This window comes from Etheostoma cragini, chromosome 22, assembly GCF_013103735.1.
Source record: "Etheostoma cragini isolate CJK2018 chromosome 22, CSU_Ecrag_1.0, whole genome shotgun sequence".
In the NCBI taxonomy this organism is placed as follows: Eukaryota; Metazoa; Chordata; class Actinopteri; order Perciformes; family Percidae; genus Etheostoma; species Etheostoma cragini.
Window position 1 is genome coordinate 8,676,871 of NC_048428.1, and position 17,264 is coordinate 8,694,134.

At 41.4% G+C, this 17,264-nt stretch overlaps 3 protein-coding genes across 11 annotated transcripts in view; 1 reads left to right on the forward strand and 2 right to left on the reverse strand.

Annotated features, from left to right (window-relative positions):
• Positions 1-9,811, forward strand: part of ipo4 (importin 4) — a 20,684-nt gene extending 10,873 nt beyond the window's left edge. For 2 of the 6 annotated variants that reach the window (XM_034862285.1, XM_034862289.1), the window contains exons 12-30: positions 438-547; positions 699-807; positions 1,045-1,174; positions 1,385-1,498; positions 1,960-2,073; positions 2,308-2,431; positions 2,793-2,904; positions 4,593-4,720; positions 4,861-4,938; positions 5,224-5,281; positions 5,624-5,729; positions 6,030-6,223; positions 6,383-6,439; positions 6,854-6,994; positions 7,404-7,630; positions 7,744-7,876; positions 8,021-8,125; positions 8,738-8,807; positions 9,079-9,811. In XM_034862285.1, the coding sequence (XP_034718176.1) occupies positions 438-547; positions 699-807; positions 1,045-1,174; positions 1,385-1,498; positions 1,960-2,073; positions 2,308-2,431; positions 2,793-2,904; positions 4,593-4,720; positions 4,861-4,938; positions 5,224-5,281; positions 5,624-5,729; positions 6,030-6,223; positions 6,383-6,439; positions 6,854-6,994; positions 7,404-7,630; positions 7,744-7,876; positions 8,021-8,125; positions 8,738-8,807; positions 9,079-9,209 (2,241 nt within the window). In that variant the 3' untranslated portion in view covers positions 9,210-9,811. Of the gene's footprint in view, positions 1-437; positions 548-698; positions 808-1,044; positions 1,175-1,384; positions 1,499-1,959; positions 2,074-2,307; positions 2,432-2,792; positions 2,905-4,592; positions 4,721-4,860; positions 4,939-5,223; positions 5,282-5,623; positions 5,730-6,029; positions 6,224-6,382; positions 6,440-6,853; positions 6,995-7,403; positions 7,631-7,743; positions 7,877-8,020; positions 8,126-8,737; positions 8,808-9,075 lie in introns of all 6 variants that reach the window. The other 4 variants (XM_034862288.1, XM_034862290.1, XM_034862287.1 and 1 more) reach the window with 3 other exon arrangements.
• On the reverse strand, positions 9,635-16,632 carry si:ch211-196f5.2 (uncharacterized protein LOC556372 homolog). 2 transcript variants are annotated; one of them, XM_034862309.1, is made up of 5 exons: positions 16,619-16,632; positions 11,336-11,638; positions 11,154-11,253; positions 10,945-11,074; positions 9,635-10,365 (listed from the first exon to the last, which is right to left on the reverse strand). In XM_034862309.1, exons 2-5 carry the CDS (start codon positions 11,575-11,577, stop codon positions 10,268-10,270), a joined length of 570 nt encoding a protein of 189 aa, XP_034718200.1. In that variant the 5' UTR covers positions 11,578-11,638; positions 16,619-16,632; the 3' UTR covers positions 9,635-10,267. The 2 variants fall into 2 exon arrangements, with proteins under 2 accessions (XP_034718200.1, XP_034718199.1); XM_034862308.1 differs by lacking the exon at positions 16,619-16,632 and having other exon boundaries at positions 11,336-11,797.
• The window catches only part of rec8b (REC8 meiotic recombination protein b), a 12,279-nt gene continuing 9,030 nt past the window's right edge, over positions 14,016-17,264 (reverse strand). For 2 of the 3 annotated variants that reach the window (XM_034862296.1, XM_034862295.1), the window contains exons 12-18: positions 17,058-17,133; positions 16,253-16,428; positions 16,083-16,122; positions 15,888-15,945; positions 15,697-15,798; positions 14,701-14,807; positions 14,016-14,405 (exon numbers count right to left, since the gene is read on the reverse strand). In XM_034862296.1, coding sequence (XP_034718187.1) covers positions 14,329-14,405; positions 14,701-14,807; positions 15,697-15,798; positions 15,888-15,945; positions 16,083-16,122; positions 16,253-16,428; positions 17,058-17,133 — 636 coding nt within the window. In that variant the 3' untranslated portion in view covers positions 14,016-14,328. The remainder of the gene's footprint in view (positions 14,406-14,700; positions 14,808-15,696; positions 15,799-15,887; positions 15,946-16,082; positions 16,123-16,252; positions 16,429-17,057; positions 17,134-17,264) is intronic. The other variant, XM_034862297.1, reaches the window with a different exon arrangement.

The following is a 17,264-nucleotide window of genomic DNA, read 5'->3' on the forward strand; positions in this document are numbered from 1 at the left end:
AGCATAGCATCGCGGTATTTTCAGTGGCGTTACTGTAACGATACACAGGCGCCAAGTATAGATCTTTTATTAAATATGTGTTGGTCAGTTTGTCTGCTTGACAATCCCATTTTGCAGCAATAAAATTGAAGTGATCTGAACAAACAGAGAAATGTATCTTTTTAGATAAAACCGATGTTGACAAAGTCTCCTTTTGGGGACATAATTTGAATTTTAGTAAAATTAGAAGTTTGAAAAAAAAGGTAATAAATTGCAATATATATCACAGAATATTGCAATATGTTTAAAATCACAATAATATTGTGGCATAAGTATCGTGATGATATCGTATCGGGAGGTGTCTGTCTTTTCATAATTCAGTCAATACCCCAAAAAGTACTGAATTCTGTACCCAACCCTACGCTTGGCAATATATTACATTGTGTCTTGTGTTTTAGATGCCTTTTGCCAAGACCTGCCTTGCCAGTGAAAACCCCTATGATAGGAAGGGGGGTCTCATGTGTCTTGCTGTGCTGGCTGAAGGATGTGCTGACCACATACGCACCAAGTATGTTTAGCTGACATGGAAAAAGTTCCCCAAATACTTATTTTCTTTTTTCTTTTCTTTTTGTTTTTATAATTTTGGTTCGTCTGTTGGCTGACTTGGAACAATCAACATGATTTTAGTAAATTCACCTTTTTATATCTGTCGATGTTAGGTTGCTGTCATCAGTGCTGCAGACGGTGTACCAGAGTCTCTCTGACAGTAATCAGGTGGTGCGCAGTGCTGGCCTTTTTGCCCTGGGACAGTTCTCTGAACATTTACAGGTAAGTCAACACAGCAACTGTGTATGTAGGAATGGATTTACATTTGAGTACAATATTGCAACCCTTGGCATAGGAGTACTGGTTACTTAGTACATTTTTACAAATAATAGTACACGTGTAGTACAGTATTTATACTTTAATTCATCATGTCATTATAGTAAAAAACTTATTTCAAACAGAATTATTCTATTTTTGGTCTTCTGTTCTAAATTTCTTTTTACCAACTTTTCTTCCCAGCCTGAAGTGAGCAAGTACTGTGCAGAGTTGATGCCTTTGTTGCTGGGTTACCTTTCGTCCTTGAACCAAGCCAAGGTTGGTCATGTCACCAAGGCCTTTTATGCACTGGAGAACTTCATGGAGAACTTGGGTAAGCTTAAAAAAATAACAAAAAGGTTTATTCAATGACTGGCACAGTTTGCCTGCACACCTTGCGCCCTGCTAGAGGAAACAGCCTTCCTATGAACCATGACATGAATGTAAACTGCAAGTTGATGACATAGAACAGCTAGGTGGTAATTCTTGTAAGAATCGGGTCTACTCTACAAGCTTCATCTTCTCTTTTGTTTTGGTTTAACAGGAGCAGATATTGAGCCCTACCTGCCCACCCTCATGGAAACTATGTTGTCTGCCCTTAACAACACGGAAAACCTCAAGATAAAAGAGCTGGCTGTGTCTGCTATAGGTGCCATAGGTAAGAATATGTCAGAGATTCATCAGGCGCAATCATGCAATTTTTCCGGCTTACTATGTAAAATATTAAGCTAACGCTAAGCTTATAACTCACTTTAGCAGTACTCAGTTTTGTCACTACACTACAACACTACAAAAACACACAATAAGATTGTAAAAGTCAACATATTAGTATGACTTTGAGCATCAATTTGCACATCTATAGGTTAATTTAGCTTAGTCATAGTATTTCTGATGTGGAGAGCTGAGACAGAGAGTGTGTAGTTTATCACTTTTAGCCAAACAATACTCCAGCTCATTTCTGGTTGAAGTACTACTCAATAAAAACAAAGTAAAGTTGTTGGTGTAGTGTTAACCTGCTGTAACACTTGGTCCACTATGAAACAAACTTGTGAAGAAACTCTTACTCTTGGGATCAAAGTGAAGTGGTTAACTCCTCATTGTGAATCATTGTCTTATCAGCCAATGCCGCCAAGGAGCTGCTGGTTCCCTACTTCCCTCCAGTTATTGAAAGCCTGAAGGGCTTCCTGACTACCACCACAGAGGAAATGAGGTCTCTGCAAACTCAGTCCTTGGGTATGTAACCACAGAGATTTGCGAAGAAAAGGAAGAAGTTGTGATGTACAGTATAGTTAGAACAAAATATTTTGCCCACTTGTCCCTGGTGACATTTTGTTTATACATATATCTTGTGACAGGTAGTTTTGGTTTTACTCTTTAAGGCATCATGTTTTTTTTGTTTTTTCTAATTGCAACACCAAACTCGACTGAATGAATAGATGTTGACCCTTTTGTTGTTGTTGCTGTTAGATACGCTCTCTGTGCTTGCCCGTACCATTGGCAAAGATGTCCTCAGTCCTCTTGCTGCGGAGTGTGTTCAGTTGGGCCTCAACCTCACCGACACCATTGATGACCCTGACTTGAGACGCTGCACGTATGTAACTCAGTGTGTGTAAATGCTTTTTTTGTGTGTCTCCACTCAACCAGCCCCCACATACGGTATATTAGTTTAAGATAAACTGAAGGAAAATGTATAAAAACATTTAAAAAATAAGGGTAGAAGGGTGGCCTCTAGCTCACCCAGTAAGAGTGTTCGCCCCATGTAGGGCCTGAGTCCTGCAGCGGCCCGGGTTCAAATCTGACCTGCGTCCCTTTGCCGCGTGTCATCCCTCATCTTTCTCCCCCATTCCTGTCTATCCACTGCCACTAATAAAGGGAAAATCCCTTTAAAAATGTTTTAAAATATATATATGTATACTAATCTTTTTGTCTCCCTTTGTGCTTCTGTCCTTCAGGTACGGTCTCTACTCTGCTCTATCCACAGTCAACCCGGACTGCCTGACTCCTCACCTCCCGGCCATCACAACCGTTATGCTGCTCGCCCTCAAGTCCAATGAAGGCATTACGGTACGAAGCATACAAACAACACTGTGAAACCTACAAGCTATTCATCTCTCTCACAAAATTGTGTGTGACATTTTGTGAACTATCTCATGAGCTGTTCATCCAATCTACTTCACACTTAGTTTCCTTGGTACCCAACCCCACTTGGGGTTTGGAATTTGAAGCCGTTTGGACAGCGTTCAGTGTTTCCTACAGGTTGAGAATTTACTTGTGGTGGTGGGTGGCGCGGGAGGTGATGGCGTGTGGGTTCAGTAATAAACTAGTCAAACAGGTTTATGAACTATTTTCTAATGACAATGACTATAACATTAACAAATAATTTAGGAAAGAAATAACTGTTAGCAAAATAAACAAATCAGACCTAAAGATCATATAGGTGAAGTAGCCTTGGATGCCAATTAAATCTGGTTGGTTTGTCAAATACTGTGAGACAGCAGATAAAATACCTGGAGCCAAATGTTATATGTATTGAGAACTTAACATTAAAACTATACTTTGATCAATACAGACAATTAAAGTTATTATAAATCTTAACACTGTCTTTTTAAAGACAGTGTTAAGATTTTTTAAAGTGTTTTGGGGATCCTAAATACTCGGTTTTGTGCTATACATATCAGTGTTGCACTCATTAAGAGCTCATCTAAACAGATTTCTGTGATTAAAAAAACTGAGCATAAATTTGATGAATACAGGATGGAAGAACAACTAAAGGCTCGGTTAGCAACGATTAGCTTTGATTAGCTCCATTATAAAGATACGGAGTGGACAAGTCTGCTGCAGAGAGGGTAAACCAGGTTCTGATAAATGACGTTTGGGCAGCTCTCACAGCGGTGTGGCTGCAGCGTTTCTGTGGTTTATTGGTTCTGTTAATCCCACAGCAAGACCACCAGCAGCATGCTACTACTAGTAACATTAGCCTCTGAGCCTGAAGTGAAGCATGCTTGCGGTGCGTGACTTCACGAGATGGATGGGCTGGAGGCAGCTGGTCTATGTGTGCTCTAAAAAATACATTGTTAATTGGAAAAACAACTTAATTTGGATTTTATCTACCTGGTCATGTCTCTATCTACCTGGGTGGGGTGCTAAAGGAGATCCAATGCCTGGGAAGTACTGGCATTGGATGTTAAACTCTGAATTAAACAACATAAAGGTTGAGGGGAAAAAAATCTCGTCACACGCAGCAAGCTGTTGACAATGATCTGTACAGCGGTGGGCTTAGACTGTGGTGCACTTTGTGCTGCTTCTAACGTTACATGATTGCTGGGTATACCAACCAAACTTTTCTTCACTTTCTTGAAGCACGAGTGACTAGCATTGCAGCCATACCATTGCTACCATAACGCTGGCTCGTCTGTGTCTACCCTTTACAATTAAAACCCAGCTGAAATTCACTCAGAGTATTACACTAAGAGAAAACTCCATAGTAAAAGCCATTTTGCCAATACTAGATATCAAACAAAAGCCAGTGTAGTAGTAAGTTTTCCTCCGAAGTAGAAGTGGTTGCATATTAGGTGCTGTGGGGTCCTTCTGTGAGTAATTTTGGGGTGCAATGGTTCTAGAGAAAGCTACAATAAGCAATACCACAGGCCAATCAATCGGCCCGTTTCAAACAGGCACATTTTGTAAGATCACTACTGGTAATGTAAATAACAATACAGCATTTCAATGAGTGTCCTCTGTCCTCTCATCAGGCCCACATTGAGGAGGACAAGACATTCGTCCTGCTGGATGATGACGATGATGACGATAATGAAGGACAAAAAGATGCCAATGAATTTCTGGAAGATGAGCCGGACAGCGATATCCATGATTTTGCAGGGTGGGGTTACACACACACACACACACACACATACACATACACATACACATACACATACACATAAAAACATACACGCATGTATATTTACTATCTCTGAGTAAAGGTTTGATCTGATACCATGTCTATCATCTACTTCTTAGGTTTAGTGTGGAAAATGCCTACATCGATGAGAAGGAAGATGCCTGTGATGCACTGGGAGAGATTGCATTCAACACTGGGTAACATAGATATTTACAAGGGAACTAGTCGTGGCAGTTTTATAACACTTCTTGCATTTCTCTTCTAGTCTGACTCTATTCTAAAAAAAAAACTGTACAGCAACTCAGAGTAGTACTTGTGCAGTCATCTTTTAGGTAGTATCGATGAATATCTTTTCTGTTCTAATTATGTCATATGTTCTTTAGAATGGTGTAATACCGATTTTATGTCAGACACTTTTATGTCCGTACATGTGTATGTTTTAACTTGTATTTTAACTTGTGTTGCTGTGTTTCCTATGAAAGTGCTGCCTTCCAGCCCTTCTTGGAGTCCAGCTTTCAGCAGGTTTACGAGCTGAGAGATGTAAGTCACTCTGACTGGCTGGTCTGGCTCTATCATCCTTCTCTGTCCAATGTGCCATGAAGGGCACTTTGTACATTGTGTTTATAAAAGTGTCCGTTGATAAATTGAAACTCTTTAACTCTTACCATGCTTTAAATCACTATCTTAAGTCAGTTTTGAAAGGTATCCAATACAGTTACCTTTTATTAAATAAAGATATTTTATTAATTTTTTATTATCATCGTTAGTTTATTTCCACTGGTCATAGTAGGGACTTGGTGTCTTGTTGAAAACACTTCTGAATGGCAGGTGCTTAATCTCTCTTCTCACCCCATTATTTTGTCTTTTTGTGTGTGCCCCTAGTTTCCCCACGAGGATGTCCGCAGGGCAGCATTTGGAGCCTTGGGCCAGTTTTGTCGAGCTCAGCATCAAGTGTGGAAGGAGAATCCCACTGAGGCCAACCACCAGGGTAAAGCCTCTCTTGCAAGAACTCGGCACTACTGTTATTATTTATAGGAAATGCAGAAATGGGCGGTGCTGCTTTCTGCTGCAGTGGGCATTATTAATGATCAACATCAAAGGAGAAAATATAAGTTGTCTCTAAGCAGATATACAGTATACTGTGAGATTATATACCATTGCAAACAGTAAGGCTCGAGGCAAGCCAATTTTTAGTTTTTTTAAACCGTGTCAAACCGGTATCAATGCAGTTGCCTTTAGCTAGTTTTAACTTTATTCCCCCTCATTCTTGTGTACCCCCCCTCCCCAGCCCTACTGAAGTTGCTGGATGTGGTGCTTCCTTGCTTCGTGGAAACAGTGCGAACAGAGCATGAGCGTCAGGTTGTGATGGGTGTTCTGGAAACCATGAACAATGTCATAAAGTCGTGCAAGGGGGAGGCTTTCAAAAGCCCTCTACGTCTAAAGGAGATCAGCCATGTCATCCGTGACGTGCTGAAGAAAAAGGTGAGAAGAGGGGAGGATGATGAGGATTAAGGTTTTTTTTGTGAAAGCTCAGGAAACTTAAAATACTCGGCTCATTATGCTCATTCACAAAATGGTTTTATTTCCTAAGTAATGCTCGTAACCCTCCATCATTGGTTCCTCTCTTTTCTCTCTGTTCAGACCGTTTGTCAGGATGGTGCTGGTGGTGGTGATGAAGCTGATGATGAAGACCAACAGGTTGGCTGTCTTCTTGCTACATATCAAAGTCACAGTCATGGACATTAAAGTCCATCTAGAAATACAAGTGATTTTATCTTGCGTGCCACCACATTACAGCAAAATTGTTTGAATATGCTGATGAATAGGAATTATTGTGGATACAACATGTTAGTGCGAAACCTTTCAGAGTGAATGGATGGAACGTCGAACTGGTAATGCAAGAGTTTCACTTTCTTTTGCAGCCATTCAGGTTGAAGTGTATGCCCTTACATTGCACCATACATTCAAACTAATAAACCGTGGATTCCAACTTAAATAATTTTATATATTGATAAATTTAGAATATAATATATAGATACTGAATTATAGGCTGTTTTTTTACCCACTATTTCCATATCACTTTTGACTTACACATTGTAATTTGTGTTGATGTGCTTTCTGATTCAGGCAGAGTACGATGCTATGCTCCAGGAGTTTGCCGGGGAGGGAATTCCTCTGCTGGCCTCTTCTGTGCCTGCAGACAACTTTGCCCCTTTCCTTAATGACCTGCTGCCTCTCCTCATGAGCAAAGCTGTGAGTCTCAAACAACTGACAAGAACTGCAGTCTAACATAAGTCTAGAAGTCTATTTATTTATAGATTTTGTTTGTACAATTTTAATGTCTGAAGAGTTATCACAGTGTCACGATGATCACAATTATGCATTTTACTATTTCACTACTCATGTTTAAAATCACATGAACACTCTAGATTTTATTGTGTTACATATTGCTGCCTTTTGAAAGTGAAATAATACTAACCGTTTTGAATGTTTTGAAAATGATTATTTGATTAGTCATCAACCTTTTTAATTAAATTCACTTGAAAAGATTAGAGACTAGAGGTGACTCAGTCACAACACAAACAACAGTCCTAAGTAATGCTTTTGATTTGTCCCTTTTTGGTCAGTATAACACTAATTAATTGCCTTTCTTCCTCAAAAGAAATCCACGTGCACAGTGGCTGACCGCTCCTTCTCTGTGGGTACCATTGGAGAAATCCTGCAGTCCCTTATGAGTGTGTCCGGGGGCCAGGGAGTGGCCGGCCGACTGTCCAATCGTTTGCTTCCTGTGTTGGTAGCTGGAGTGAGGGACAGTGATCCCGAGGTTCGCAACAACAGCGTGTTTGGACTGGGATGTCTGGCCCAGGCAACTGGACCCATCGGTGTATCGTATCCTTCTTACTTGTGTGTGGTTTTGCGTGTGTGGATGTGTGTTATTTATTGACGCCGAATTTATAAAAGAATACAATACACACAGCTGTTCCTTAGTTAACGTGTTCCAGAGACTATCCCATGATGCTGTCGGTGTTTTCCAACATGCTGACCAAAGAGACAGACCTCCGGGTGATTGACAACCTGTGTGCCGCGCTCTGCAGGATGATCATGAGCAACGTGGATGCTGTCCCTCTGGAGCAGGTACATATACAGCTCGCACCTCTCCTGACAAGATGGTATTCCTTTTAGCACCACAAGTAATCTTTACTGCTGACAACACATTTTCACAAGCAGGAAATTCACCACAAACTGGAATAATGACCGACGCGGTGTGCTCTCCAACAGGTTGTGCCTGCTCTGGTAGCTCGTCTTCCCCTCAAAGAGGACTTAGAGGAGAACAAGACCGTGTTCAACTGCCTGGCTATGCTCTACACCAAAACTCCTGCTCTGGTATAGTACAAACACAATGTATACGTAGTATTACAATCTCTGTGTGGGAGTAATATTTTTATGTCTCCACTGGCATCCAAGCTAGTTACTATACACGCAGTAATACTGTCATGTCCACAAATGGTCCGGGAAAATGTTTTCCCTGCCTCTCTTAAACCGATGTTCATGGTGACAGTATGCAGGGGTGTTAGCACCACGGTTCATTCAGTTGTAACAAATTCTCTTTAAATGCTTGTCCTCGTGCCTGAAATGTATGATGGCCTTGAGATTGTCTTAGCACAACAAAGGTGTTGGTGACAAAAAAGCAGGAAGGGATTATTCTTCATTGTTGATACTAGAGCAGCTTCAGATGCTTTATAAAAACCACTATCAGGCCAATCTTTCAATCATTTTTTAATTACATTTTTTTTTAACGTTTTCTACAGTATTACTCCAACATATGCATGCACACAGCATTTTTCAATTCTCTTGATTCCGTTTTTACAAACAACCCATGCTTCGATGAAGATCCGGAAACTTTCTCAGTCATTGTGTGTATTTGGTCCATGGACTTGGACACCAATGTTAAACACTGTTACCATTACACTTTTTAAATCTTATTTTCCCTTTCAGGTTGTGCAGCTAATGAAGCCCATAGTTGCTGCTTCCAGTCATGTGCTTGGAAACAAGAATGTTGATGAAGGTAAAGATTTCTTTGGTACCAGAATGGGTTTTCAGTGTCCTGTTTTTCTTGAACTGATCTGAACGCTGTAACTGTTTAGTGTTCAAGCTATTTGTGCATCTAAAGTTCTTGAATAATCCAGAGGAACCATAGTACAGCGGGTATAGTATACTATTTTCCACTCATTGAGCATCTTCAGGCAGTCACTGCACAGCACTCGTATTAACATTCTGTTGTAATGTTTCTGCATTTCTGTCATCCCTAAACCTTTTATTTTGTCTCGTCTCCACAGAAACCCAGAACACTTTGGCCATGCTGATAAAACAATTTGCACTGCAGCACTCTGCGGACTTCCAAAAGGCTGTGACCTCACTTCCTGGAGAGCAGCAGGCCAAACTCAGTGTAGCCGTCTCTTCCTCATAGCCCACACATCCTTCCACTCTTGTGTAATAGCCAGTCAAAAAATACATTTTTATACTGTAGGTAGAAAATGGGACAGTTCTTTGTGGTGTAAATGATCTAAGCACCTCAAGTATTCTACTAGTTATTAGCACATTTGGCAGTTATGCCTCCAAGTATTAACTTTTAATTTATTTGCTTAAACACATGCTATGTTGTTTTATTATTTTAAGAGTTATGTACTGTTTACCATCCTGTATTGTTAGCATTGTATTTTGTTTCCTGGTTAATTCTGTAACGTGCTACTATGAATTGCTACTGTCCCATTTCTGCCACTGTTTGGACTGACTTCTGGCTTTACTTTTTGAGTATAAAACAATGAACTCGATCACCTGATAAATGTAATTTTGTGTTCCAATTTTCAGTGGACTTCAAATGTTTTTATCTCCATGTGTTTTCTCTTAGCATTGCCTTACTTAGTGTTGTATCTGCTGCTTACAAAGGATCTTCTAAGTGGTAAACTGCAGCCATGTGTTGTGTACTCTGGCAGAAATACAGCAATGAGAACCCCCAGAAGTACCCGACTAACTGAATACACTAAGCTAATGCATCACATTCATTATTATATATTTAAAAAAAAACAGCACTTACTTTACCCTAACTACACTGTTAATGCTTAAAGCAGCCCAGCCTGAGACTATGCAGCAGTAACCAGTTCGTCTCTACCCGTGCTATTTCTGCTCAGCCGATCAGAAACTACTCAGCGGTATCCTACAACACACATCTGACAAGTGATAGAGATTTTTTTAAACAAATGCTACAAAAAAAAGTAACTATGCTGTCAGGTTTCGTTTTGCAGTTAATGTCAAGCCATTTAACCTCGCCTCACTGTGGAAAGAGAAACCAAAACCACTTAGTTTGAATTCTCTAAATAAATGCAGACTTGCATCTTGGAATCAAAATGGCGTTAAAATGTGCTTTGTGATGGACTAGTTGAACCTCTATGTTGACCTTAAGGGTTAGTTTTGAATTCCCATTAAATCTGCATTCTGTTTTGGATGATGGGGACGCTTTGTTGCTCCTCAGATCTCCCGTTGTCCCTGGGTCTCAGTGGAGTCGGGCTGCTGGTTTTCCTTGTCCAACGCCATAGTCATCTGCACCGGTGTCGGCCCGTTCTCCCCTGGCAGACAGACGGAGATCTTTTTTAAATTCATGTGCCTCTTAAACCACATCAGTGCTAATGATGAGGAGGTAAATACTACACAAACAGCCCTACGAAGGTGTACACTCATTGAGAGGATGAATTCTGGTCTATGGTGATTATCAGGATCTATATCTGGGTGTTGGCTGGTGTACAGTTGACATCAGCCACAACCTTTCCACTTGCAGAAGTCATTTAATTATGCATCGAGAAAAAATGGCCAACAGATTTTTTTTTCCAAATTCCCCATAGGTTGGGTCCAAGGCTTTATCTGGACTCTGATGTAATGTTTACGATGATCTCATTTCAGTGCCTGAGGCTCTGGCACACTGCTGTGATCTGCATCGGTCTGACAGTTCCCCCGTTATCTGACTGCCACGGCTGAGTGACTTTAGGGGCATGGTTACGCACATACAGAAATAAATCCTCCGTTATGAGAGGAACGATGAGCTAACAATATGAGGGCTAATGAGAGCTGACAGAACCAGTAACGTAAGCTACATTCTAAACTTCCCAGGAGTTTAATTTTGGATTGACTGATTTGAAGCTCTCCCAGACCTGTACTCCTGTGCCTCCAGGGCAGGATATCCATTCCTGTACGACAGAAGGAGCGGTCAGTGTGCGCCTCGGTGCTGTACAGGACCTCCTGGAGCTGTTTGTCTCCCGGCTTCTGGGCTTTCACTCTCACCTACAACAGGAAACCAAAATGGGTTCACTTTACTATCCCGCCTCAGACATGCTTTAGTTTGCTTCCATTGACTTCTTACCTCCAAGATGGTGATCTCTTTCTCCTTCAGCTTCCCTGCTTTGTTCTTGACCTGGGTCTTCTTGTTGTCGACCCACACCACCCTCTCCTTCACCTCTGACCTGGACACACAGGCACACACATGTTAATAAGTCTACATGATTTTTTCAATGGCTTTTTAAGACCGCTTGTGAACAGACTTACTCTTTGATGCCCAGGTCGGCCAGTGTTGTGTCCAGGAAGGGAAACGGCTGGTGTGCAGCGTCGGGCTCCACCTGGATGGGCAGGGACAGAGACATGGGGATCTCCCACTCTAGTTCAACACGCACTATCTTGCCGCGTGACTCGGGGGACTCCCCGTCTGCTGGGCTTTGTGGTCCTCCGTTGGCCTGCTCCACATTGGCCTCTCCCTCGTCCAACGAGCTTGTTGTCTCGTCTGCTGCCATCTTGACTTTCTGATCAGTATTTTAAACAAAAAGGAATGCGATGTATTCCTCTCCCTTGCTTCTATGATCTGTGCTTTATCTCTGTATCCGATGCTGGATCTGTGCCGTGTTGTTGCAGATGTTGGCTGGTCCCCCTCTCCTTCCTGGGCTGATGATTCCGAGCTCTGCCTCCTCTGATCTAGAAGTCCTCTGGAAAGTGTGAGAGTGTCATTGCATATGGACTTGTGTTCTGCCCTCCAGGCTGATTTAAGCAACCACTCTGAATGTGTGCTATGTGTCACTCAGATGTAAGGTTTATTAGACTGTCAGGGAGGTGATGGATGGGGGGGGCACTGCCAGGTGTCTGTGTGGATTATCAGTCTGAGTGTTCCTGGGTGGAATCAGTGTAAAGTAAGAGTATGCTTTGCCTGTAAATGGAGGAATTATGTGGCCTAAATTACTTCCAGTCTGAAGAAACAATTGGGAACGGCATGCTTCATGATCTAGAGTTAAGTCTGTGTATTTAGTCACGTAACACAACAAAATACCAAAAGGGTCACATATAGTTCAGTTTAGACAGATTTATTACGGTGTAATGAGATGATTCCCTCCAACATTCCTCCACCACCACTCATCGTTTGTCTCCCTTCTCTCATTTGTCTGATAGTTTAGGTGAACAGGGGGTTGGCGTGTGGATCATTCACAGCACAGTGTCACATTTGGGACTTGTTCTTGCTCTGACTTACAAAGAGACACAAACATGGGACACTGTGGTCCCCCATGCTGTGGAGCATGCGTATGTTGTTCTGTACAGCAGGAGCTATTCCCACTAAACTAGCACTCTGGACTCAGCATGTCACATTCCATGGGCAGCCGCACAATAAATCGTCCTTGCGTCGGCAACTGTGGAGCGATACAGATGATGCAAATGCTCGGGAATGTATAGAGCCAAAGGGAGGTGGACTGTACGGGGGTAGCGCGTGTTGGATTTTCTGCTCATTGAAGTGGCCATAATCAGAGCTACACACTCTTACTTTATTTGCTAGGTGGAATGCTAATGTTGATTTATGTCTGCTGGATGTGTAAATAAAGCAAGTTTGCTAAAAAGTTCCTCTGATCACTGATAATTGTGATCAGTTTTTTTAGGTTAGGGGGCGTAGCAACCACCATCTACTGTAGGTTATACTTTATTGATAAGTACTTACAACCCCACTTAAACTAGCCCTTTAAGTGCATGTTACTAAGATCTGTGCTGCTTTAAAATCCTATATATTGAATTGACTTGTTGGATCTCTTTATACAAGAGCTATTTTTTTCCCCCACAGAAACATACATTTTTAACCGAGGGATTTATTGCCACCTGCCAAGTAGATACTTTAGCCTCACTAATCAGCCTGTGACCCTGCTTTCCCCGTGTTCAACGGTGTGCCGCTGTGTGTCTGTGAACACGGCGAGGTCAGACTTACCTTCTGTCCTGCAAAGATGCAGCAGTGGTGGTGGCTATACAACAAGCCCACTGTAACCCCTGGGTGCCAGTGGGCACTAACCATCAAGCTGCTTTTGAGCAAGGCATTTAGCCCTAATTGACGAGGGTTTGTACCTAGCAGCAGGGGAACACCATGAGGGAAAAAAAGCAGTTGACTTGTTTTAGATGATGCCAGTTTTAATCAAAACACAACTTGGCAGTGTAAACCACATTTCCCATGCATAGCACCGGAGCCTGAATGTATCACAAGTAGTATCAACAAAATTACCATTCTACTATGTTGATGTGAGTTTGGATTTCTGTTCTGTGACTGCACCACTGACCTCAGCACAGTCACAACCAGGCGCCACATGGACACACACGCACACACACACACACACACACACACACACACACACACACACACAGAGGCGGTCTCCAGTGTGTTTAACGAGCACTGTAATTGTGTGGAGTTATTGAGGCATGAGGTCAGACTGGAACACTATGTGTTCCTGTTGGAGGCAAGGAACTGCTGATGTAACTGTATGTCACATATTTATCTCCACCATCCCTATACAGAGTGTGTGTGTGTGTGTGTGTGTATATATAAAAGCAGTCCAGAACAACAAACTATAAGGGTCATGTTTGGTGTCATTAAGACAATACTCAATACAGATGGAGTTAAAATATGTTTACAGTGATTCTTGAGCAGTTCAAATGAGAGAATACTATGTTATAAAAAATGGAAAAACCTAAATATTATTCTTATAGAAATACAAAGTTTATCAGGGGTCAAAATGTTTTGTGTGGGAGAATAATTCAAGATCATATGCTGTATTAAGCATAGGCATTTTATTACAAGATTTAAGCTAAAAAGGATAAAAATGCACACAGTAGATACAAACGTCATAAAAAGCTTAATTTAAAATCATTACAAATGTTAAAATGTATACAAACTATAAAACAAAAACCAGATATTAAAATTTAAATTGTCAACAGCGATGAACTCAGTGGGTATAAATAAAAATACAACCACATCAACAAATAACAACCAGATTAAAATGGTTAAAAAATCTTTAAAACACTGCATAAAAGCAAAGTTATGCTGTTCAATGTTTTACCCTTCTAGTAATTTAACATTTCTTATAAAAACATATAACCTGTGTGAATTCTTTTAAATAAAAGATGAGAGCTGATGATCTCACGCGGCACTAAAAGCCAAAGGATTATGAAATTCATACATTATCCTTCAATACAAAAAGTCTAAGTGCACCTCTACAGGCCTAAAGTGTGTATGCCGTGTGTGTTCAGGCGGCCATCCTGATGCAGATGTTACTGAACGGTTGAGTCTGTTGGACAGTCACGTGTCGCGCAGACAGCAGCTCTGGAGAACAGAACACATTAATCTGTTACTGGAGGCCAGTTAGGAGACCTCACTAAAACATACAGCTTACTTAGAACTAGCTTCAAAGAGCATCTTTAACTGGCAAACGTTTCTAAAATCAAAAGCTCCATTGTTCATTTTATTTTGTCACACTTGTTTCAACACTAACACCTGCGTCATCCCTAAGCTCTCTATGGCTGTCTGCGTACAGTCTATTTCTGAGACATCAATGCTAGTCAATGAAGAGCAGGACCTTTGGGTGTTGTCAGGATAATTAAGCTCTTGAGTTCCTCACCTAGCAGTTTATAGAGTGTGTGTGCTGCAGCGGCGCGGCCGGCCTCCGGGGGCACCAGAGAGTCAAAGGTGACGTCCCCGAACCTCTGCAGGCTGGAGGAGATCCAGCTGCAAAAAACACATGCAGTGTGTGAGCAGTAGAGCTGGGCAATGTATCAATATTATATCGATATCGTGATATTAGACTAGACATCGTCTTAGAGTTTAGATATCATAATATCGTAATATGACATAAGTTTGGTCTTTTCCTGGTTTACAGTAAAGTGATATCATTTTCTTATCTTACCAGACTGTTCTATTATGATTATTTATCAAAAATCTCATAGTGTAAATATTTTATGAAAGCACCAATAGTTAACACTACAATATCATTGCGGTATCTATCGCGGTATTTGTATACAAATATTGTAATATTTGATTTTCTCCATATCACCCAGACCTAGTGAGCAGTGATAGGATTCAACCTGGAGGACTGACATGGACCGTTGTTTTGTTTCCATAATTAATAGTATATAGTTACAGCATTTGTATTTTAGTGAATTTTACTGACAATACGGAGACTCTACCCCAGTTCATGCAAATGTAAAATTTCAAGCCAAAAAGAATACTTTTTTGCATGGGTCAATATTCATAAAAAAGGAAGTTAGTGAAAGGGCAACACAGATTTTGATAATGAACAACGAAACACACGGGACCTTTAAAGCAGATGTCAAACAAAGTAAGGTGTGGGTCAACCAGTGATGCCCGGGGGCAACAAGTGTCCAAAACAAAAACAACATGACCGTGGAATTGTTTTTATATAAATATTAGTAATTTCATTCGCTAAAATATTCAATCACATCGCCAGTGCATCTTGTGGAGAGGACTGCCAGAGTCTTTTAACTGGGATTAAGTGTTAGGTTTAAGCTCCAAAGCCGTACGATCACTGTCTTCTTGTGTGTTTCTAAGCTTGATTTAGTTGTGAATGTGTGTGTACTGTGTATATTGTACGAAGTACCTCAGCATGTCCCTTTGTTCTGTGTCAGTCTGAGCCTCGGGCATCTCGATGTTCTCCTCCGCTATGGGATCCATTCGTAGCTGCGCCTCCTCTTGTGGTGACCTACACACACAAACGCACGCACACACACAGTGATGTCTTTCTTTGTCCATCTAGCTGTCTGTCTGTCCATCTATAGACCTGAGACTTACCATCTGCTGACAGGAGTGATCACATCGCTTATGGATTTGTCCTCTTTGGACATGTAGGCTGTTGAAAAACACAAACATGAAGAAACACACAATTAATGGTTGCAGTTTGAGGCAAATTACATTTTTAGTGTCCTGCTGAAACTCATACTCGTAAAAACTGATAATGTATCTGAGAAAGAGAAGAAGAATTCTTACATGAGGCGTCTGCGGGTGGCACTCCTGACTCACTGGATGTCTGAGAGAGAGAAGGTTTATAATCTAATTTGTCTCACCACTGAACTGAACACTCAGTTGGCAAACTTTATAATTATTAGTAGTATTATTTTAGCCACAAGTTCACAAATATTCCCCCCAGACAGACCCACCTCTCGCATGCTTGAGTTCCTCCTCTTCCTCTCTGCCCTGAGTATTTCTCTGTCCTGCTCTGACTCCCCTCCTGCTTCATCTTCCTCCTCCCCTCTCTGTTGTCCCCCAGGTCTTGGCAGGACGATGGGTGAGGCACACTGTTTCCATAGTGACTGGAGGTCAGCATGGAGGAGGGCTGTAGAGGGGTCAACGGGCAGGTTTTGGTCAGTATTTTCTTCACCACAGCCAGTGCGACTCACAGACTGCAGTAGAGCACTAATACAGTGTTTCCCTACAAGGTTGTTGCTGACTAGAAAACTTGCTCACAGTTATGAGTTATACTCTGGGCGCTTTTAAAAGAGAAGTTTCTGCAGTAAGCATAATACTATCTCTCTGACTGCACGGCAAGTTAGTCCGTCACCTGACCTAACCTATGTTAAGAGAATTAGCCAATGGGGATGAATCTAACTCGCAAACAGGGCATTTGTTTTCCTCAGACGTGTATTTCTTTATAGGGTTCTTTGCAGATCTACTGCACCACTTGCCAGACACATTTCCCACATTCTTCCCATTGCTATTGCTACAGAGGTCGTTTTGGGGTTTACGAATGTTGTCAGGGATTATCTTGGCCATGACCATTTTCTATTATCTTATTCGGTGGCTAGTTTTCTTGTTTAGTTCTGCATCTTGCAAGCTTCTTGATCACATTTACTGAACTTTTTCTGGAATTTCATTACAGTAAAAAAGCTAAGAAATGATTTCTAATGTTCAGTCAATATTACATATTTTTTCTACCAGGTGTGAAGTGTGGTACTTAGCACTGACATCCACAGGGGGCGCTGAAGAGCTGAGCAGGAGCCGCACTCTTGGTCAAGAAGGGCAAGTCCAGCAATACCTCGGACTGAGAGGAAGAACAAAAAATTAGCTTAATGGAACAGTTTCAAGTAGAATTTTTCCTTTTTTTCTCCAAAGTGTTTTCAGAGTACACAGGAGAGAGAGAGAGAGAGAGAGAGAGAGAGAGAGAGAGAGAGA

Bases quoted from the DNA above. Each gene is read 5' to 3' on its own strand.
- si:ch211-196f5.2 (XM_034862309.1), bottom strand. From the start codon at position 11,577: ATGGCAGCAGACGAGACAACAAGCTCGTTGGACGAGGGAGAGGCCAAT. The intron at 11,254-11,335 runs GTAAGTCTGTTC...CTGTGTGTCCAG, and splicing joins GCCGACCTGGGCATCAAAGA to GTCAGAGGTGAAGGAGAGGG. The intron at 10,366-10,944 runs GTCTGGGAGAGC...TCTGTCTGCCAG, and splicing joins CTGGAGGCACAGGAGTACAG to GGGAGAACGGGCCGACACCG.